This window comes from Oryctolagus cuniculus, chromosome 3 (genome assembly GCF_051225735.1).
Source record: "Oryctolagus cuniculus isolate XC-2025 breed Fujian yellow rabbit chromosome 3, ASM5122573v1, whole genome shotgun sequence".
NCBI lineage: Eukaryota > Metazoa > Chordata > Mammalia > Lagomorpha > Leporidae > Oryctolagus > Oryctolagus cuniculus.
The window spans coordinates 80,460,405-80,480,737 of NC_142869.1; the positions used below are offsets into that span (position 1 = coordinate 80,460,405).

Sequence of the window (20,333 nt, forward strand, 5' to 3'; positions counted from 1 at the left end):
AGGAGGTTAAAGCTGCTTCTGGAGATACCCACAAACCCTATCAGAGTGCCTGGGACTGAGACCCACCTCTGCCTTTGATTCCTATCTACCCTCCTGCTAAACCTGGGAGGTAGCAGCTGTTGGCTCCTGTACTGAGTCTGTGTTACCCTTGTGGGGACCCAGATGGAGCTCTTGGCTCCTTGCTTTGCTTGACCCAACCCCACTTGTTGTGGGCATTTAGGGAGTGCATCAGTTGATGGAAGATCACCACCCCTTTAACTGTCACTTTGCCTTTCAAGGAAATAAAAATGAAGAAGTAAAGATCTAAAAAATATAAAATGAACTGATTTGTGAAAATCCTTCTTCTCTTTATTCACTATTTTAATGTTATACCATTACCAAAACAAGCAGAATATATCTTCTGGAAATTAGCTATTATTTAAGCAATTTGCATGTATTACTTAATTCACATAATCCTATGAGTGAAATACTTAACTATGACTTTTGTTTTAAAGATTTATTTTATTGATTTGAAAGGCAGAGTGACAGAGAGGGACAGCCAGAAAGAAAGAGATCTTCCATCTGCTGATTCACTCCCCAAATGGCCACGATGGCTATGGCTGGGCCAGACTGGAGCCAGGAGCCTGGAGCCAGGAGCCAGGGGCCAGGAGCTTCTTCCCAGTCTCCTGCCTGGGGGATGCCGGCTTAACAGGTGGTAGCTATCACCTGCTACACCTCAACATCGGCCCCATTAACTATGACTTTAAAGTCTGCTTAAGAACTTGGTTTGCTTTGGAGAAATCAAATAATTTGTCTATGGTCCAGTAGGTGGAGTAGCTGGGATTGGAACACAAATTTTTCTGCCTCAGTCTTTAACTACTCAACCATAGTGCTTGGCTGCCAGAGAAGCTAAGCAATAACAATTATCCCGCCGGGTGCACGAAATGGAGAATGCTAACATTTCCATACTGCACCAGAACAAACTAATTTTAAGATTCTAAAACCTGCTTGCCATATAATGAAAAACAAAGTATTTCTCACAGAGGATTAGTTACAGGCCAAGTTTTGATGTTCAAATATTGCCTGTGGGGGGGGGGAATCTTTGGTATGACCTTTAAAAAATATGTTCAAGGATGTACAAATAGAAATTTATATCCCAATATAGCTTAGATAGATTTATTCAAGTTCTGCCAAACCACTCACTTGTTGACATGAGCAATTTGGCGACAATTTCTTAGCCAAAATTTCAGACTTTTAAGTATTTCTCAAACATGGTATAGAAGTTAAGCATCTGAGAAAGCATGACAATGGAGTACATTACGGTTAAATCTACCCCCTCTCAAAACTGAACTCCCTTCCCACCTCCCCAGCTATCTTTTAACAGAGACTGGACATGATTATAGAAACAGCAAAATTCCTTGTTTGATAATTTCAGTATCAGGATCTTCTCAGGGTTGGTATTTGCTCCCTTGTAACTGAATCACATTTTCTGGGCTCTTATGTTGAGTAATTTTGGACTGCATCTTGAATATTGTGAATATTATGCTGTGGAGACATTATACTACATAGTGCTAAAGAGTGTCGGTGTTTTTGTTTTTACTGCCAATTAACTTGGTTTGCTCAGACTCCCATGAAGAGCAATAGCTCAGATCTCAGTTCAGTCCTTAGCTGCAAACTGCTTTCAGTTAGTCCCACTAACCTAGGAACAGTCAAGAGATTTGGGCTGAGTTTTTTTTTTTTTTTTTTTTTTTTTTTTGACAGGCAGAGTTAGACAGTGAGACAGAGAGAGACAGAGAAAGGTCTTCCTTTTTTCCGTTGGTTCACTCCCAAATGGCCGCTATGGCCAGCGCACTGCGCCAATCTAATGCCAGGAACCAGGCACTTCCTCCTGGTCTCCCATGTGAGTGCAGGGCCCAAGCACTTGGGCCACGCTCCACTGCCTTCCTGGGCCACAGCAGAGAGCTGGACTGGAAGAGGAGCAACCGGGACAGAATCCGGGGCTCCAACCGGGTCTAGAAACCGGGGTGCTGGTGCCACAGGTGGAGGATTAGCCTAGTCAGCCGCGGCGCTGGTCTGGGCTGAGTTTTAACACAGAATTTACAATTCTCCTTCCCTGGGGCTCCTTTCCTTACTCTCTTGGTTACCATGGGCTCATTCTCCTTCCTAGCTCTTCTAGGCAGAATGATAGTACTGGAATTTCATCAACTACTGTGCTTCGACTACAATTGTGGCCACCACTAGGACAAAGCCACAGAAAAACAGGAGTGCAGTCTGCGCCAATTACTTGATCCACATGGTTTATTCCACTCCACCATATGCAAAGCTTGGTGTCCAAAGTCCTCAGGTAGCTCGGTTTTGTGTATGTTGTCCAGAGTTTTTAATTCATGCTCACACCTCTACAACAAAAGTTTAGCTTCTGAATTCTGTCATTTTTGTTCCATTTTGTTTTTATCCTCTGTTCTGAGATTTTATCAAAAATTTCCAGAGATGTCTTAACCAATCTGGTAGCTTTCTCTAAAGCTTAATTTGGCAACTCATTTGGTGGTATTTCATTACTAGTGACCTCCTTGTATCTTTTTTTTTATTATCAGAATATGACATTTTTTCCTAAGTTTTAGTATTTCCATTGGTTCTTCTTCTTAGGTCCTAGATGTGGACATTCTCTTAAGACAGAACTGAGTATACTAACTTTCCTAACTACATACTTTTCTTTAGTTCTATTATTCATTCTAATGTCAACTCTTCCTAGTATGCAATTCTTAAAGTCTGTTATCTTCAGGATTAGCCTCTAATCTTAATAGCCATTTTTTGTTGTTGTTGTTAATTTGAAAGGCAGAGATACAGAGAGAATGGGAGATAGATAGACAGATCTTGCATCTACTGATCGACTCCCCAAATGGCTACAACAGCTGGGGCTAAACCAGGCTGAAGCCAGGAGCTTCTTTCAGGTCTCCCACATGGTTGTAGAGGCCCAAACACTTGCGACATCTTGCACTGCTTTTCCAGGTGCATTAGTAGGGAGCGATTTGGAAGTGGAGCAGCCAGGACTCAAACTGGTGCCCATATGGGATGCCGACACTGTGCACGGAGGCTTAATTTTCTACGTCACAGCGTCAGCCCCTTGAAAGCCATTCTTCAGTCTGTCAAATACATCATTTTTTCTTGTTTCGGTGTCTACTGTATACCAATACCTTTCAAGGTTTTTTTTTTTTTTTTTTGAAAGGCAGAGTGGACAGTGAGAGAGAGAGACAGAGAGAAAGGTCTTCCTTTGCCGTTGGTTCACCCTCCAATGGCCGCCGCCACTGGCGCACCTCGCTGATCCGATGACAGGAGCCAGGTACTTCTCCTGGTCTCCCATGGGGTGCAGGGCCCAAGCACTTGGGCCATCCTCCACTGCACTCCCTGGCCACAGCAGAGGGCTGGCCTGGAAGAGGGGCAACTGGGACAGAATCCGGCGCCCCGACCGGGACTAGAACCTGGTGTGCTGGTGCCGCAAGGTGGAGGATTAGCCTAGTGAGCCGCGGCGCCGGCCACCATCAAGTTTTTAAAACACATATAACCTTCTCCTTAAATCTAGTTCACACTTCTTATCTCCATTTTCCTTTCTTAATGTAAGGCCATTCTTTTCAGCTTAAAAAAATTTAGGGGTGTGTGTGAGCAATTAAGGTGCTGGTTAAAGTACCTGCATCCCATATGTGAGTATCTGGGTTCGACACTGAGCTCTGGCTCTAGCTCTACTCCCAAGTCCAGCTTCCTGCCAGTGCAGACATTGGGAAGCAGCAGTGACAGTTTAGGAAACTGGGTTTCCACCACCTATATGTGGGAGACTTGGATTGAGTTCCCAGCTCCTGGATTCAGTCCCAGTCCAACTCTGGTTGTTACACGAATTTGGCAGGTGCACCAGTGGATGGAACATACCTCTCTTTCTTCATCTCAAATAAACAAATTATACATTTTTTTTTTTTAATTTTAGGACAGAAGAAACCCTAAAGAAACTGAGATTAGGTTCTCTTGGAATAGGAAAATTCAAAACATAACAGCTGGCAGTCTCATCAACTTTTCTTTCTTTCCAAGGAAGAACTTAGTAAAAACAAATTCCAAGATCTAGTGTCTTACCAAAAAGGAGCACACATTTATTAAGAATAACATTCAAGATCTAGCATCCACATCAAAAAGGAATAGATGCTTATAAGGAAATTAGAAGAGGAGTTTTAAATTTGACCCTATAAAAAGTTACTACTTTGTCCTCATGTAGGGATAAAAAAGAGATGAAACAGGAAAGAGGATTCTCAGGCATAAGCAAAGAGAAGAAAAGAGAGAATGTTTAAGTCATAACATCAAGGAACGCAAGATTTATTGTGATCATTTGCGCATCTAGCAGGAATACAGCCCAAATGCTAATTCTAGAAAATACAGACAAGTCAGTGGTCACAATGAAATGTAGAGGGAAACATGCTGCTCTAATGTTAAGTAGTGAAGAGCAACTAAGGATAGAAATAATAGTAGTACACCCATCAGGTATGAAATTACTTAGATGAAACTAAGAATGCAGATATTATATTACTATTTGTAGGCATAATGGCAGACAGAAAACAAAAGGTAGCCATCTCAGAATTATTATGTTTCCAAAGGGACTTCCAGGGAAGAAAAATCACAGGTTAATGACACAGAATACACGGGGAACAACGTTAAGATTCTAGGATACATATTTTACAGCAAAAATATATGGAAAGATGACTAACTGGCAATGAAAAATATCTTTCAGGGAAAAAGCATTCATAACATAGTTAAATCAGTCTAAGGAAGCAACAGAAAGGTCCAGAGAATCTAACACATTAGATATAAATGATAAATTAGGTGAGTCTCCTTTTGCTCACCCCTCAAATTCTAGCAGTATCTTAGAGTGGGGCTGCAAATCTAACAAGAGGATGTTAAAAATACAACATTGGGAAAGTTTTAGCTAGAGATCCTGTTGGTTTTTCACTGTTGATTTCCGGTCCTGTAAACATTCTGTGCTTTTAAAAGCTTACCACACAGAGCACATAGTATGCAGCATTTCACAGGTTTAGGGTTATGTAGAATATACTAGGAAATTCATCAGGCAGATCTCTGCTGCCATGCTGAACTTTAGCAGATTAGAGTCAAAATTCAGAGTTTGCTATTTATTTAATAAAATAGATAAAAGTAGCCAAGAATAATTTACAAATATTGTGATTTAAAGTATGAAGGTATAAAACAATTATTTAGTAAATGTGAAAAGGACTGATGATCAAAGCACTATGATTTTCATGCATAAGTAAAGGTTGCTGAGCAAAATAGAGAATTCTTACAGTGTGAAATTTTTTTCAGTAGGATGAAAAGTAAAAGGCAACAAGATTTTTCTAAAAGGACATTCTAATCTGGTAGACTGGTGGTTCTTTTCTTTTGTAAGATTTCTTTACTTAAAAGCAGAGTGACACACAGAGAGAGGCAGAGACAGGGAGGCAGCATATCTTCCATTCTCTGATTCACTCTCCAAACGGCCACAATGACTGGGGCTGGGCCAGGCTGAAGCCAGGAACCAAGAACTCCATCCAGGTCCCCCATGAGGGAAGCAGGGGCCCAAGCATTTGGGCCATCTTCTGCTGCCTTTCCAGGCACATTCAAGGAGCTGGATTGGAAGTGGGGCAGCTGGAACTCAAATGAGCACTCCAGTATGGGATGCTGGTGTCACAAGCAGCAGCTTAACCAGCTGTGCCACAATGCTGACCCCCAAACTAATGGTTCTGAAAATACAGAATCAAGGTCTAAGGTCCCTGGGGCAGTCCCAGTGTTGGGAGCAGGGATCTGCTATGACTTCCCCTGCACAGGCCAGGAATATGGGGCCAGTGCTGTGGCATAGCAAGTTAAGCTGCCGTCTATAACACCAGCCAGTTTGTGGGTGCCAGTTTGTGTTCCAGCTGCTCCACTTCTTTTTCTTTTTTTCTTATTTTTTTCCCAAAGAAACCTTTTATTTAAGGAATACAAACTTCATGCATTTTATAAGTACAGGTTTAGGAATACAGTGATTCTTCTTACCAAATCCGCCCTCCCACTCACACTCCCACCCCTCCCCCTCCTCCCTCATCCATTCCCAGTCGCATTCTCCACTTAGATCCATTTCAATTAACTTTATATACAGAAGACCAACTCTATACTAAGAGTTCAACAATTTGCACGAAAAAAACAATTAAAAAACAAACAAAACAACTGTTCCTCAACAGTTGAGACAAGGGCTGTTCAAAGTCATGCTGCTCCACTTCTGATCCAGCTCTGTGCTAATGTGTGTGGGAGGGCAGCAAAAGATGGCCCAAGAATTTGGGCCACTGTGCCCAGGTAGAAGACCCAGATGAAGCTCCTGGCTTCAGCCAAGCCTGGCCCAGTGTGGGCTGCTGTGGCCATATGGGGAGGGAGTGAACCAAGATCTCTGTCCTTCCTTCTCTCTCCATAATTCTACCATTCAAATAAATACATAAATCTTTTTTTAAGAAAAAATATGAGATTTTGACTATTCTTTCTTTACCTGGGACATCTCTCAGGTTTGTGTTTGAAGACAGTAAACTTGAAAAGACAAAGTAATGTCTCCCCTGGACATAAAAGCAGTCTCAGTCTTGTTTACTGCTTGCTATAAAATGGTAGGTTCCCCAAGCTTAATATTCCTCTCCTTTACTGCAAGTCACTGTGTGTGTATGTGCAGGTATCCACCTGGGTCTGTGTTACCTCCTAGGTGGGACCTGTGCAAATATGATGTTGCTGCTGTTTATTATGTTGTGAATAATAAAGTCCTTTTTCCTGGTCCAGTCTGTGTTTTCTTCTAGCACCCATGAAACAATCACTGGCTAATATATTAACTTGCAATCAGAATAAAATCAAATCTCAAACCCTGACATTCAGCACAACACTACTGTCGTGATACTATGAAGATGTTATTTCCATTCTTTACTGTGTTAGCATTTACACTGATGGTTCAAAAATAATGGTGAGTAAAACTTCTTGCGTTATAGCATGACTAACGCCATGGTGGTACCAAACTGGAGTAGTCATTGTATTTTTCAATGCCACACACTCCAAAAAAAAAAAAAAAAAAAAAAAAAAAAAAAAACAGTTTCAACTAAGGATGCCTTTAATAAAGCAGTAAAATTTATTAGTTTTACTGAATTTTGATCTCACTAATAACTTTTTAATAAACAATGGGAGGTATGTACAGAAGACAGCTGCTACATACTGAAGTACAATGGCTGTCTCAGGAAAAAGCATTTAGGCAACTGAGTTGCAAGATGAACTAGTCACTGTTTTTAATGGAATGCCATTTTCCTTTGAAAGAATGACTGACATGCAAGCTATGGTGATGCAGACATTTCTCAAAAGCAAATGAAGTTAGCCTGTCACTTTAAGGAAAACAACTGATGAGACTTGTTGCCAATGATAAAATTTGAGTTTTCAAGTGAAAATTAAACTTTTGGAACACTTCTACCTGTCATAGGAATCTTGACAGCTGCCCAGTAATTAAAAGATTTTTCTGATGAGATCATTGATGTTAAATGTGATTTAAAATATTATATAACAAAATAAGTACATATTTAGAAGATCTGTATAACTTAATGATCAAATATTTTCCAAATGACCAATTTATGATGCTACAAAGCCATATAGAAGTAAAATACACATTCATAAAATAAGGTCCCCAGTGGTTTTTAATGTAGCATAAAGAGTTCTTGATATGATTTCAGATTCCATATTGCAACTAACATTTAAGAAACTATCACTTACCAAGCTTTAGTGTAGTATCAAAGAAGCGTATCAATAATTGTTAAAGGCTATTAAAGCACTCTTCCCCTTTCCAACTATATTACCCACACAAGACAAGAGTTTCATCAAATAATTTATCAAAAAACTAAACCAAAATAAAAGCCCTAACAGACTGAACACAGAAGCATTTTGTAACACTGGAAAAAAAAAAAAAGACCTTCAAAACAGATTTTGAGAACAAAAGGATGACAGATTATATCACAAAATAAGAGAAACTGGATTGCTGTGGGAAGCTATCCCTTACCTACTGATGTTGAGAGAACAGCTTTTAATGGCTTGATCAATATACCTTAGGGCTAAACAAACTATACCAACTCCATTTTGTGAGTTTTGAAGAGTAAAAAATAAAAAGTAAAGGGAAATGTGAGAAAAGAGATAATGGGGAGAAATAAATAAAGACAGAAAAGCCACAGTAGAGTTTTTCTTTTTCTTTTTCTTTTTTTTGACAGGCAGAGTGGACAGTGAGAGAGACAGAGAGAAAGGTCTTCCTTTTTGCCATTGGTTCACCCTCCAATGGCCTCTGCAGCCAGCGCGCTGCGGCCGGCGCACTGCGCTGATCTGAAGGCAGGAGCCAGGTGCTTCTCCTGGTCTCCCATAGGGTGCAGGGCCCAAGCACTTGGGCCATCCTCCACTGCACTCCCGGGCCATAGCAGAGAGCTGGCCTGGAAGAGGGACAACTGGGACAGAATCTGGCACCCCGACCAGGACTAGAACCTGGTGTGCCGGCGCCGCTAGGCGGAGGATTAGCCTATTGAGCCACGGCGCCGGCCAGTAGAGATTTTCAAATCTGCTTAGAAGAAAAATAGTTTTTTTAAACCTTTTATTTAAGGTATACAAACTTCATGCATTTCATAAATAGGACTTTAGGAACATGTTGATAGTGATTCTTCCCACCATACTCACCCTCCCATCCCCACTTTCAACCTTACCATACTCACCCTCCCATCCCCACTTTCAACCTTCTTCCTCCTTCCTCAGAAAAATAATTTAAAAAATAGACATGGCATTTCTCATTTTCTTCTTTTTCAAAGTTATTTCCAGTATTTATAACAAAGCAAATATTCTAAAATGATGTACTGCATTTAAAAATATGGGCTCAGAACAGCAAAGTATTAGGATGAATTAATAGTTTTGATTTGGAAAAAATTCTCCAAGAGGGGTCAGTACTAAGGCACAGCAGGTTAAATCCCTGGCCTGTAGTGCCAGCATCCATGTGGGTGCTGGTTTGAGTCATGGATGCTCCCATCTAGTTCCCTGCTAATAAGCCTGGGAAAGCAGCGGAGGATGGCCTAGGTCCTTTGGCTCCTGCACCCACATGGGAGACCCAGAAGAAGCTCCTGGCTCCTGGCTTCAGATTGGTGCAGCTCCGACCTCTCTCTACCTCTGCCTCTCTGTAACTTTGCCTTTCAAATAAATAAATAATTATTTTTAAAAAATCTTAAAAAATTCTCCAACAGAAATTTCAAAGTAAATATTAAAATGCTTGGGATATCTGCTTTTTTCTTAGAATTTGTGATGTGTTTTAGAGTCTGTGATAGCTTCATTATGATATTTTGAGAAAAATTCTGAACTGGATGAATTGAAAATTTTTGTTTCTAAAAATTATCCTTTTCCATTAAAAACCTTGCAGGCAAGTTTAAGTTTACATGGGCAGATTAGAACTTTCTTCTTTTCCTTACTTGAACTAAACTTTTGGGCCTCTGCCTAAACCTATTATTAGCTCACTGGGAATTTTCATTTTTAAGATAAGGTACTATATGTTTAATGTGTGCCATAATATTGCAATTAGGATTTCATTTTGTCATATAACTAGGACTTCATATTGTTTCATAATTCTTGCCAATTGCTTTGGGTCTCCAAATTTTTATTTCCCCAACCAGACCTTAGTTCCTTAAAAGGAACTAAAGTTTTACTCTTCTTTTTCTGTCAGTGACTAGCATTGCTAGGCAAATAGACAATGTTCAATAAATACTTTTTGTTTAAGTGACAAGTGAATTTGTAGACATTAGCTTTCTTCATACATGACAGAGCTTCTATATTTATTTGAAATTGCCAGGTATGGCACATCTTATTTCCTTAATGTTAGCACTGACGGCAGTTCCACAGTTACATTATTATGTCACTATTCCAAATCTACAAAATCCTTCTTGATCCTCAAAGCTACCATATATACTAACGTGACTGCAATGATAGCTACATTAGAAATTGACAAACTGTTGAGCTGGCATCTTTTAGTAACAACTGTATTCATATTTTTAAGTTTTTTTTTTTTTTTTTTTTGACAGGCAGAGTTAGACAGTGAGAGAGAGACAGAGAAAAAGGTCTTCCTTCCGTTGGTTCACCCCCCAAATGGCCGCCACAGCCGGCGCACCGCGCCAATCCAAAGCCAGGAGCCAGGTGCTTTCTCCTGGTCTCCCATGTGGGTACAGGGCCCAAACACCTGGGCCATCCTCCACTGCCTTCCAAGGCCACAGCAGAGAGCTGGACTGGAAGAGGAGCAACCGGGACAGAACCAGTGCGCCAACCAGGACTAGAACCCAGTGTGCCAGTGCTGCAGGCGGAGAATTAGCCTAATGAGCCACGGCGCCGGCCTATATTTTTAAGCTTTTGATGAACTCAAATGAAAAAAATAAGAAGCACAGGGGCTGGAACTGTGGTGTAGAGAGTAAAGCTGCCATTGGCGGTGCCAGCATCCCATTTGGGCACCGGTTTGAGTCCTGACTGCTCCACTTCCAATCCAGCTCCTGCTAATGCACTTGGCAAAGCAGTGGCATATGGCCCAAGTGCTTGGGTCCCTACATCTACGTGGGAGACACGAAAGAAGCTCCTGGCTCCTGGCTTTGGATTGGTTCAGCTCTGGTTGTTGTGGCCATTTGAGGAGTGAAACAGTGGAAGAAAGCACTCTCTCACTATCTCTTTCTCTGTCTCTGTAACTCTGCCTTTCAAATAAATAAATAAATTTTAAAAAATGATGTATAATGAATTAGAAACACATATATAGAAAATTAGAAATAAAGCATAAAATAAGCTGTGAACACAAGAACACATGACCTCACTGTATATGGCTAAAAAGTTCAAAAAACCTTATACTATGTTTACCTCACTTTTCCAAGCATAGAATATGAAACAGCTTTATGACAGTCAATAGTGGCAGTTTTAATGTTAAGATTTTATGCCAGAAGACAGAGCCAGTATCTTTCCTCTCCAGTAGTTGGCAGATACGCTGGAGGAATTCAGAATTACTGAGTGAATGAAGAAAAAACATGTACCAATATCACCAAATTCTTTGATGTGTTCTCTACTATTATTCTCCATAGATTTTCTTTCATCAAACACTTTAGGATTTAGTTTAACTTTCAACAGAAACAAAAAGTAGACTAGAAAGAAGAGGGCTGGGGCCGGCGCTGTGGTGCAGCGGGTTCAAGCCCTGGCCTGAAGCGCCAGCATCCCCTATGGGCACCTGTTCTAGTCTCTGCTGCTCATTTTCCGATCTAGCTCTCTGCTGTGGCCTGGAATAAAAGTAGAAGACAGCCCAAGTCCTTGGACCCCTTGCACCTGGCTCCTGGCTTCGGATCAGCACAGATCCAGCCGTTGCGGCCATCTGTGGAGTGAACCAGAGGATGGAAGACCTCTCTTTCTCTGTCTCTACCTCTCTCTGTAACTCTTTCAAATAAATAAAATAAAACTTTAAAAAATAAAAAGAAACAGGGCTAACAATTTTGGTCAACCCCTAGACACCTAATATAATTTGACAACTGAAATATCTCTCAGAAGTTCTTATATTATAAAAGCGATACAGCACATTACAATCCTGGTTTTTTAATATGAGAATTAGGGCCTGCACTGTGGTGCATCAGGTTAAAGCTCTGGCCTGCAGTGCTGGCATCCCATATGGGCACCGGTTCAAGCCCCATCTGCTCTACTTTCCATCCAGCTTCCTGCTAATGCGCCTGGGAAAGCAGTGGAGGATGACCCAAGTTCTTGCACCCATGTGGGAGACCCAGAAGAAGCTCCTGGCTCCTGGTTTCTGAACCACTCAGCTTTGGCCATTGAGGCCATTTGGGGAGTAAACCAGCAGATAGGAGATCTCTCTCTCTCTCTCTTTCTCTCTGTAACTCTGCCTTTCAAATAAATAAATAAATCTTAAAAAAATAAAGTGAATTAAACAATCACAATTTATAGTTACATTAAAATACAAAATTTGTTACTTAAACAGTAAGTGCTATCATGGAACGATACCCTGCAAATGAGCTGGTTAGTATTTTCATGAATAAGTGTGTGCAGGGTTGCACCTGTAGTGCAGTGGGTTAAGCTGCCACTTGGGACATCTGCATCCCATACTGAAGGGGTGGTTTGAGTCCTGGCTATTCCACTTCCAATCCAGCTTTTTGTAATACATCCCAGAAGGCAGCAGATTTTGGCTCAAGTCCTTGGGCCCATGCCACCCACATAGGACACCCGGATGGAGTTTCAAGCACCTGGCTTCAAGTCTGGCCCAGCTCAGGCTGTTGCAGGCATTTGGGGAGTGAAACAGTGGATAAAAGACCTCTGTTTCTCTCTTTATTGCTCTGCTTTCCAAGTAGATGAAAATAACAGACATTAAAAAAAGTGTGTGTATTTTTTTGTATTTTGATTTCTTATCTAAAACTACTTTTAATTTTTAAAATTGTTTATAAAAATAATTAGCCACAAAATCTAACAGTTTATTGGTTGTCTAGGCTCTGCTCAGCTATTACTCTTTGGAAAGTCTATATTCATGTTAGAATTTGAATATATCTACAAAAATCTTCATGAGGTGGTGTTTCATTCTTTGCCCCTGGAAAGTTAGTGGCTCACTTCTCTTGAGCAAAATAATGTGATCACTGGCCTCTTGCTAATAGTCACGCGAGTGAGCCATCTCAGAAGCAGAACTTCTAGCCACACAGTTAAATCTTCAGATAACTTCAGTCCTTGCCCATGTCCTGACTTCAAAAACATGTGAGATCCTGAGCTAGAATTACTCAACCAAGTCACTCTGGAATTTCTGACACACAGAAACTGAGATAATAAATATTGGTTATTTGAGCTCTTGAGTTTTAGGGTCAGTCTGGAGTAACTTGCTAAATATAGTAAATATGTATTTACCAATGATTATGCAAATTGCTGTGGTGTACCAAAAATGAGATTCAGGTTGTCCATTATACTGAGTATTCTTTCTCTAATGTGTCCAAACTATATGTAGAGTACTAAAGGTCATCTAATGATTCAGGTTGTGCTGTCCTAACATTTATTTCTCTTGAGAAATCAAAGGATGCTTATATGTTCTTTGTGTAGAATAAAACATGGGATGAACCATAAATTTTGTGTTAACAAAAGGGGCTCTTTCCCCTTCACATATCCCTCTTTCCTCCAATCTATATTTCATTTTTTTATTTTTTGACAGACAGAGTGGACAGTGAGAGAGAGACAGAGAGAAAGGTCTTCCTTTGCTGTTGGTTCACCTTCCAATGGCCACCACGGCCGGCGCGCTGCGGCCGGCGCACCGCGCTGATCCGAAGGCAGGAGCCAGGTGCTTCTCCTGGTCTCCCATGGGGTGCAGGGCCCAAGGACCTGGGCCATCCTCCACTGCACTCCCGGGCCATAGTAGAGAGCTGGCCTGGAAGAGGGGCAACCGGGACAGAATCCGGCGCCCTGACCACGACTAGAACCCAGTGTGCCGGCGCCGCGAGGCGGAGGATTAGCCTGTTGAGCCGCGGCGCCGGCCCCAATCTATATTTCATTTTCCAAGGCAGGCACAGCTGCTATTTGCCAAAATGTCCATGAGTCTTTCCTCTCTCTAATATCCTAGCAAGATCTTAAATAAAACAAATAGTCTAATGAAAACAAATCCTCAAACCACTCACCAAACAGAAGGAGGAAAGGACTGTGGGTGGTTAGTAGTAGCTTCCTTCTGTTACTGGTTTACAGCATTTCTATTAACTTACTAATTCATCACAGAAGCTAGGTCAACAGGAGTGTTATTTCTAGAAATAGATTATTTTTTCTGAGGACTAATAATATTAAAGTATATTACAAGTAGGGAAAAAACTCATTACCTTAACCATTTTCTACAGTGCTTTCTAGTTCTCATGCATGTGGGTGTATACTTTCACAAAATTCCAACCAATAGAATATGCTGTTTTCATTTTGGAAAAAAACTAATAACATTCTTTAGAAAAGGATTTCATTTGCATTAGCTAAAAGTGAATTTAATTATAATTCAGTAAATTTCATTGCAAAAACCAGATTCACTGCTTGATTGGCCAGTATATCATCCAAATTAGGCCCATTTTTTTTATGCTGAATATACAACTAGCTCTCAACATAATGAATCTAAATTATCCATTCTTTTAGAATATATTTTCTCTTCTCTTTAACCTATACATTAGTGTTCACTGGCAATTTTGCTAGAAATATATAAAAAAGAGAAAGCTCAAATATAAGAAAATTAATTTTTATTTTTACTAAATAGTTACAGTCTAGGATATTAAGTTAATCAGCTACTGAGAATATTAAAAATGTGGTCATCACATAAACTTTTCCTATATTCATAAAAATAATTAGGAAAACTCACTAAATTTTTAAATTTATTAGTCAGAGCTTTATTCATTATTTGGGGTTTTTCTTTGTATTGTCTTTCTACAAATACAGTTATAATTGATGCAACATTATCAATTCTTCAAAAATAAGCTATTTTAACATTATTTCTGCTACTTAATTTCAGCCCAGGTATACACATACCTACTTTATACATAAAATACACATAAAATTAAAACATTTTAAAAAAGGATTTTGAAAAATAAACTCTAAAATTTACAAATTATTAACTTAAATTTAAAATAAAATATTAATATATCTTAGAGCTTTTTACATTATCTCTTTCATCTTAACCAAGGTTGTTTTCAAAGATACCTTCAATATAATTTGTACTGGAGACAGTCCATTATCTTTAAATAAAATCTATAAATGTAATATAAGAACTTTATATGAATTTTGATTATTAAAATTAATGGTGGCTGGCGCCGCAGCTCACTAGGCTAATCCTCCGCCTAGCGGCGCCAGCACACCGGGTTCTAGTCCCGGTCGGGGCGCCGGATTCTGTCCCGGTTGCCCCTCTTCCAGGCCAGCCCTCTGCTGTGGCCAGGGAGTGCAGTGGAGGATGGCCCAAGTGCTTGGGCCCTGTACCCCATGGGAGACCAGGAAAAGCACCTGGCTCCTGGCTCCTGGCATAGGATCAGCATGGTGCGCCGGCCGCACCGCGCTGGCTGCGGCGGCCATTGGAGGGTGAACCAACGGCAAAGGAAGACCTTTCTCTCTGTCTCTCTCTCTCACTGTCCACTCTGCCTGTCAAAAAAAAAAAAATTAATGGTAAATAATAGCATTTAAAGTCCTTGACAGGGGCCAATGCTATGGCATAGCAGGTTAAGCTGATGCCTGCTGCAATGGCATCCCATATCAGCGCCAGTTCAAGTCCCAGCTGCTCCACTTCCTATCCAGCTCCCTGCTAACCTGCCTGGGAAAGTAGTAGAAAATGGCCCAATTCCTTGGTCCCCTGAACTCACATGGGAGATCCAGATAAAGCTCCTGGCTCCTGGTTTTGGTTTGGCCCAGCTCTGGCCATTGTGGTCATTTGTGGGGTGAACCAAAGGATAGAAGACTTTTCTCTCTCTACTTCTGCCTCTCTCCTTCTCTGTAACTCTGCCTTTCGTATAAATAAGTAAATCTTTAATAAATATATAAATAAAGTCCTTGACAGAGGAAAACTGGTTATATTGTCTACTTATGTACTAAATTTGTAAGTCAGCATTCATAGTAGTTCAGTGATTTTATAATGTCCTATAATGTCTAATAACAAAACTGTACTGCAAATATCACAATCATTGTTTCTGAATCTACTTTTCTGCAACATAAACCTAAACATATTCCAGTGCTATGATTTCTTGTATTTGCTTATCAGCATTTTAGATAAATGGAAAGTAGAACTGGAATGAAGAAAACAGAATGATTAAAATGAATAAGGAGTTCAAATTTAAAAATATAAATTGAGGAATACTATCAAGAACTTTTCATTCTAAAATTTTTACATATAGAAACAGCTCTGAAAAATGGGATTCTCAGATTTGTGTGAAATAGTAACAAGTTAAGACAGTCTTAGTTGTGGAATTCAGTAAGTGACAAGCAAAGCTAAAAAAAATCTCCCATTTAGAAGGAAAGATAGAGTACTCGACTAAATTGGTCTTGTTGATATTATGAGTTCTTATTTCTTCTTATTTTATTCAAAAGATGTATAATCCCACGAAAATTCAACATATCTCTTTTAAAAACTTTTAAATCTAGGAAATTTCAGTGACTTAGGAAAACATGGAGAACAACCTAGTGAACATCTATACATCCAGAAATCAGGTTCCTAATTTAACAAGTGTTTTAACATTTTGCCATATTTGTTTTAGATTATCTTTATTTACACGTTTGTATAGAAAATTGGTCTTCTTCATTCTCTTTCAAGATATCATAGTCTCCTCTCTCCCCAACTTTGGAGGTGATCAATTTCTAAAGATATGCATGCTTCTGGAGGCTAGTGCTGTGGTATAGTAGGCTAAGCCTCTACCTGTGGCGCCCGGTGTCCCAGCTGCCTCTCTTCCAATCCAGCTCTGTTTATGGCCTGGGAAAGCAGTGGAAGACAGCCTAAGTGCTTGGGCCACTGCACCCTGGTGAAAGATCTGGAAGAAGCTCCTGGCTTCTTGGCTACAGATCAGCTCAGCTCTGGCCACTGCAGCTATTTGGGGAGTGAACCAGCAAATGGAAGACCTTTGTCTATCTGACCCTCTTTCTGTCTGTTAACTCTACCATTCAAATAAAAAAACTTTTTATTTAATTTTTAAAAAAAAATATATACATGCTTCCCATATATTTTTTGTTATTTTATAATAATATCTGTTTTCAAAAATACTAATATTTTTGTGCATTATAAATCACATAAATGAGACTATAATTTATCATTTTCACTTTTTTACTCAATGTTGCTTTTGAAATCTAGGCCTATTTAATATATAAAAATTTCATTTTTCTAATTCTAAAGATGTCCTACTGTGCTATTGATGGATTTTTAGGTTATTTCTAGCAAAAGAAGTGTGAACATTTTTGTATTATGTGTTCTTGCTTATATGTAAAATTTCTATGTTGCTTCAATAAAAATTTTACTTAGGATTGTGAAGTTTTTTTTTTCTCCTCCTTTTTAAAAAATTAAGCACAATTTTTAAAGAAAAAGTTGAAAGCTATTTTCTAACCTAGGATCATCTGTGTCCTATTGTCTTCCTTAACTCAATCTTTTATTTTTTTGTTAAATGCTCATGATATGAAAAAAGAATATGAGATTGATGTTTTACTTGGAAATAGTTATTCTATTTAGGAACATGGAAGTAATTTGTTTGCCTACAAAAACTCAGGTTTAGAATTTCAGTACTAAGTAGATCACCCAGGAAAATAAAATGAGGAAGAATGTATCATCCATCAGGTGCCGGTGCTGTGGCACAGCAGATTAAAGTCCTGGCCTGAAGTGCCAACATCCCATATAGGCGCCAATTCTAGTCCTGGCTGCTCTGCTTCCAATCCAGCTCTCTGCTGCGGCCTGGGAAAGCAGTAGAAGACGGTCCAGGTCCTTGGGCCCCTGTACCCACGTGGGAGACCTGGAAGAAGCTCCTGGCTCCTGGCTTCGGATTGGTGCAGCTCCGGCCGTTGCAGCCACCTCAGGAGTGAACCAGCACATAGAAGACCTCTCTCTCTGTCTCTACCTCTCTCTATAACTCTTTCAAATAATTAAAATAAATCTTAAAAAGAAGTATCACCCATCAGCATTTGAATTCTACTTTTTTGCAGAATTCGTGTTAGGATTGAGAAGAATCTTGCCTACACTCACCAAAATTGTGACACAGTACTAAGTAACTCAGGAAGTCTGTGGATCCTACTTGTATCATTTCTTTTTTTTTTTTTTAATATTTATTTTTATTTATTTCAAAGAGTTACAGAGAGAAGTAGAGACAGAGAGAGAGAGAGAGAGAGGTCTTCTATCTGCTGGTTCATTCCTCAAATAGCCTCAATGGCCAGAGATGAGCCGATCTGGAGCCAGGAGCTTCTTCAGGGTCTCCCACATGGGTGCAGGGGCCCAAACACTTGGGCCATCTTCTACTGCTTTTCCAGGTACATTAGCAGAGAGCTAGATTGGAAATGGAGCAGCCAGGACTTGAACCGGTGCCAATATGGGATGCTGGTACTGCAGGCTGGGTCTTTAACCCGCTGTGCCACAGCACCAGCCTCTCTGTCATTTCTTATTACTTTTAGGAAATAAACTTGGCAGTGCAGTCTACCTTTGATTGTTTTTCTCTCAGTACTCCTGATTTCACTTTATCATGTGTCTGATCAAAAGTCAAATTATTCTTCTTTGTTTCACTGTGTTCAAGTAGGGGAAGGTAGCCATAACTGTCATCTGCAAGACAAAAAAACCTCTTGGACATCAATAGGAAACTCATATTTTTGGTAACACCTGGAAAAGTAAAAATTATACAAACTCAAAACCACAATTTTAAAAGAATAGACTTCAAGCTGTGAATTAAAAAAAAAAAAACTGTTTTAGATATAGTTACTTTGACAACTTGTCTGTTTAGGTTTTTTCCTTTCCACTAAACACATAAACTCCTAATCTTGCCAAAGTAAGAGGCAAGTAAAATACCTAGGATTTACAAAACAAGAAATACACAAGACATTTCAAAAAGTTCATAGAAAATGTGTACTATAACAAATAATGCATGGATTTCAAAACTTTTTGCAGCATAATTAACTTATCTTTTCATTCTATTTCTTGACAATCTTTATGAAGTACTCACATAGACTTGTTATCATCAGCAACAATTAAAGTTTTATATAAGTTTCATTTTCAGTTATGCATTTTTAAGATATTTATTTATATAACTACTCCCTGCTCACTGTAAGAAAATTTGAAATGTAGATATGCCAAAAAATAAAAATAAAAAATAAAACTACCCATGATTTTTCTACCTATAAATTATTCCTGGACTTTTTCCTTTCCTAAGCATATAAATTCACACAAGAATATTTTCTGCACAGATGAAGTAACATTGTTTATTTTTGTATCTTGCTTTGTTTGCTACATATCATGAACATATTTCTTGTTAGTAAGTAAACATCTATTACCATCACTTTTCTTGGCTACATAGTTGTTCATATGGATCACTATTACTCAGCTGTTATTTGTTTCTAGCCTTTAATTATTGTAAATTATACTGACGCACATCCTTGCATATATATTTTGGAGTACTTTTCGATATATTCATAGGACCTGATTTTTTTTATTCAAAAGGCACAAACGTTTTTAAAAGCCTTTGCTGTTCATTGGCAAGTTGCCTTCTAGGAAGTTTTATCAAGTTACTTGTATGTGAGAGTCATTTTCCCATATTCTGCAAGTGTGAATTTGAATAAACATATAACTGCACTACAGTTATTATAATATCAGAACTACTGAAAAATGATTAAAGAATAAAACAGAAAAGCTCAACTTCCACCTTTCTTTTTTTCCAATGGATTTAAGAAATATATAAAAAATTAACATGAACATACCTCGATTGGAATTCACGAGAAGTAACTGTGATTTTAGCTTGTCAATAATAGCTTGCTGAACTGACAGCTGTTCTTGTTGCTCACGTATTCTCTGCTCATAGTTCTCAGTCTGCTGATATAAAAACCAGTTAGCCTGATTTTTACTGACATACATGAACATACATTTACTGTTCATTACTAATCATAGACAGGAGCTGCCTATATTGTCATTTCCCAGGTATTATTTATTCACAAGCTATAAACTGACTCTAAAAATCTATTTGTAATCATTACAGATATCAGGGGTCAAAAGTACTTAAAGCACTGTAAAATTTTAAGAAAATTACATTATTTAAAGAAATTTCTGAGTTTTGACATTGATTTCTTGGTCCTTCAATTAGAACGAAAACTGTAGTTTGGAATTTAATCCTCAATAAAATAATATCCTTAATTAATAAAATAGGTATTATATTAGAATTATCCTATAAAAACACATACTAACTTTAAAAACTAAGTTTTCATGTCTTTCAGATAAATATATTTCTGAATTTCCCTTTAGATATAAAACCACACAGCAAGTAGCTATAAATAAAGACACTATGAAAATGCAAGAGACAAGCTATAAAATTATATTGACCAGAAACTTTGAAGTTTTCAGAAGAGAACACAATAGTTAATCTTTAGATGGGGCCGGCACCGTGGTGCAGTAGGTTAATCCTCTGCCTGCAGCGCCAGCATCCCATGTGGGCACCGGTTCTAGTCCCGGATGCTCCTCATCCAATCCAGCTCTCTGCTGTGGCCTGGGAAAGCAGCAGAAAATGGCCCAAGTGCTTGGGACCCTATACCTGTATGGAAGACCAGGAAGAAGCACCCAGCTCCTGGCTTTGGATTGGCGCAGC

The 20,333-nt window shown here is 39.1% G+C and overlaps 1 protein-coding gene across 4 annotated transcripts in view; it reads right to left on the reverse strand.

Moving 5' to 3' along the window:
* The window catches only part of TANK (TRAF family member associated NFKB activator), a 90,177-nt gene that overhangs the window by 19,356 nt on the left and 50,488 nt on the right, over window positions 1-20,333 (reverse strand). For 2 of the 4 annotated variants that reach the window (XM_070070763.2, XM_008258662.5), the window contains exons 3-4: window positions 19,456-19,564; window positions 18,189-18,307 (exon numbers count right to left, since the gene is read on the reverse strand). In XM_070070763.2, coding sequence (XP_069926864.1) covers window positions 18,189-18,307; window positions 19,456-19,564 — 228 coding nt within the window. Of the gene's footprint in view, window positions 1-18,188; window positions 18,308-19,455; window positions 19,568-20,333 lie in introns of all 4 variants that reach the window. The other 2 variants (XM_008258661.5, XM_008258660.5) reach the window with 1 other exon arrangement.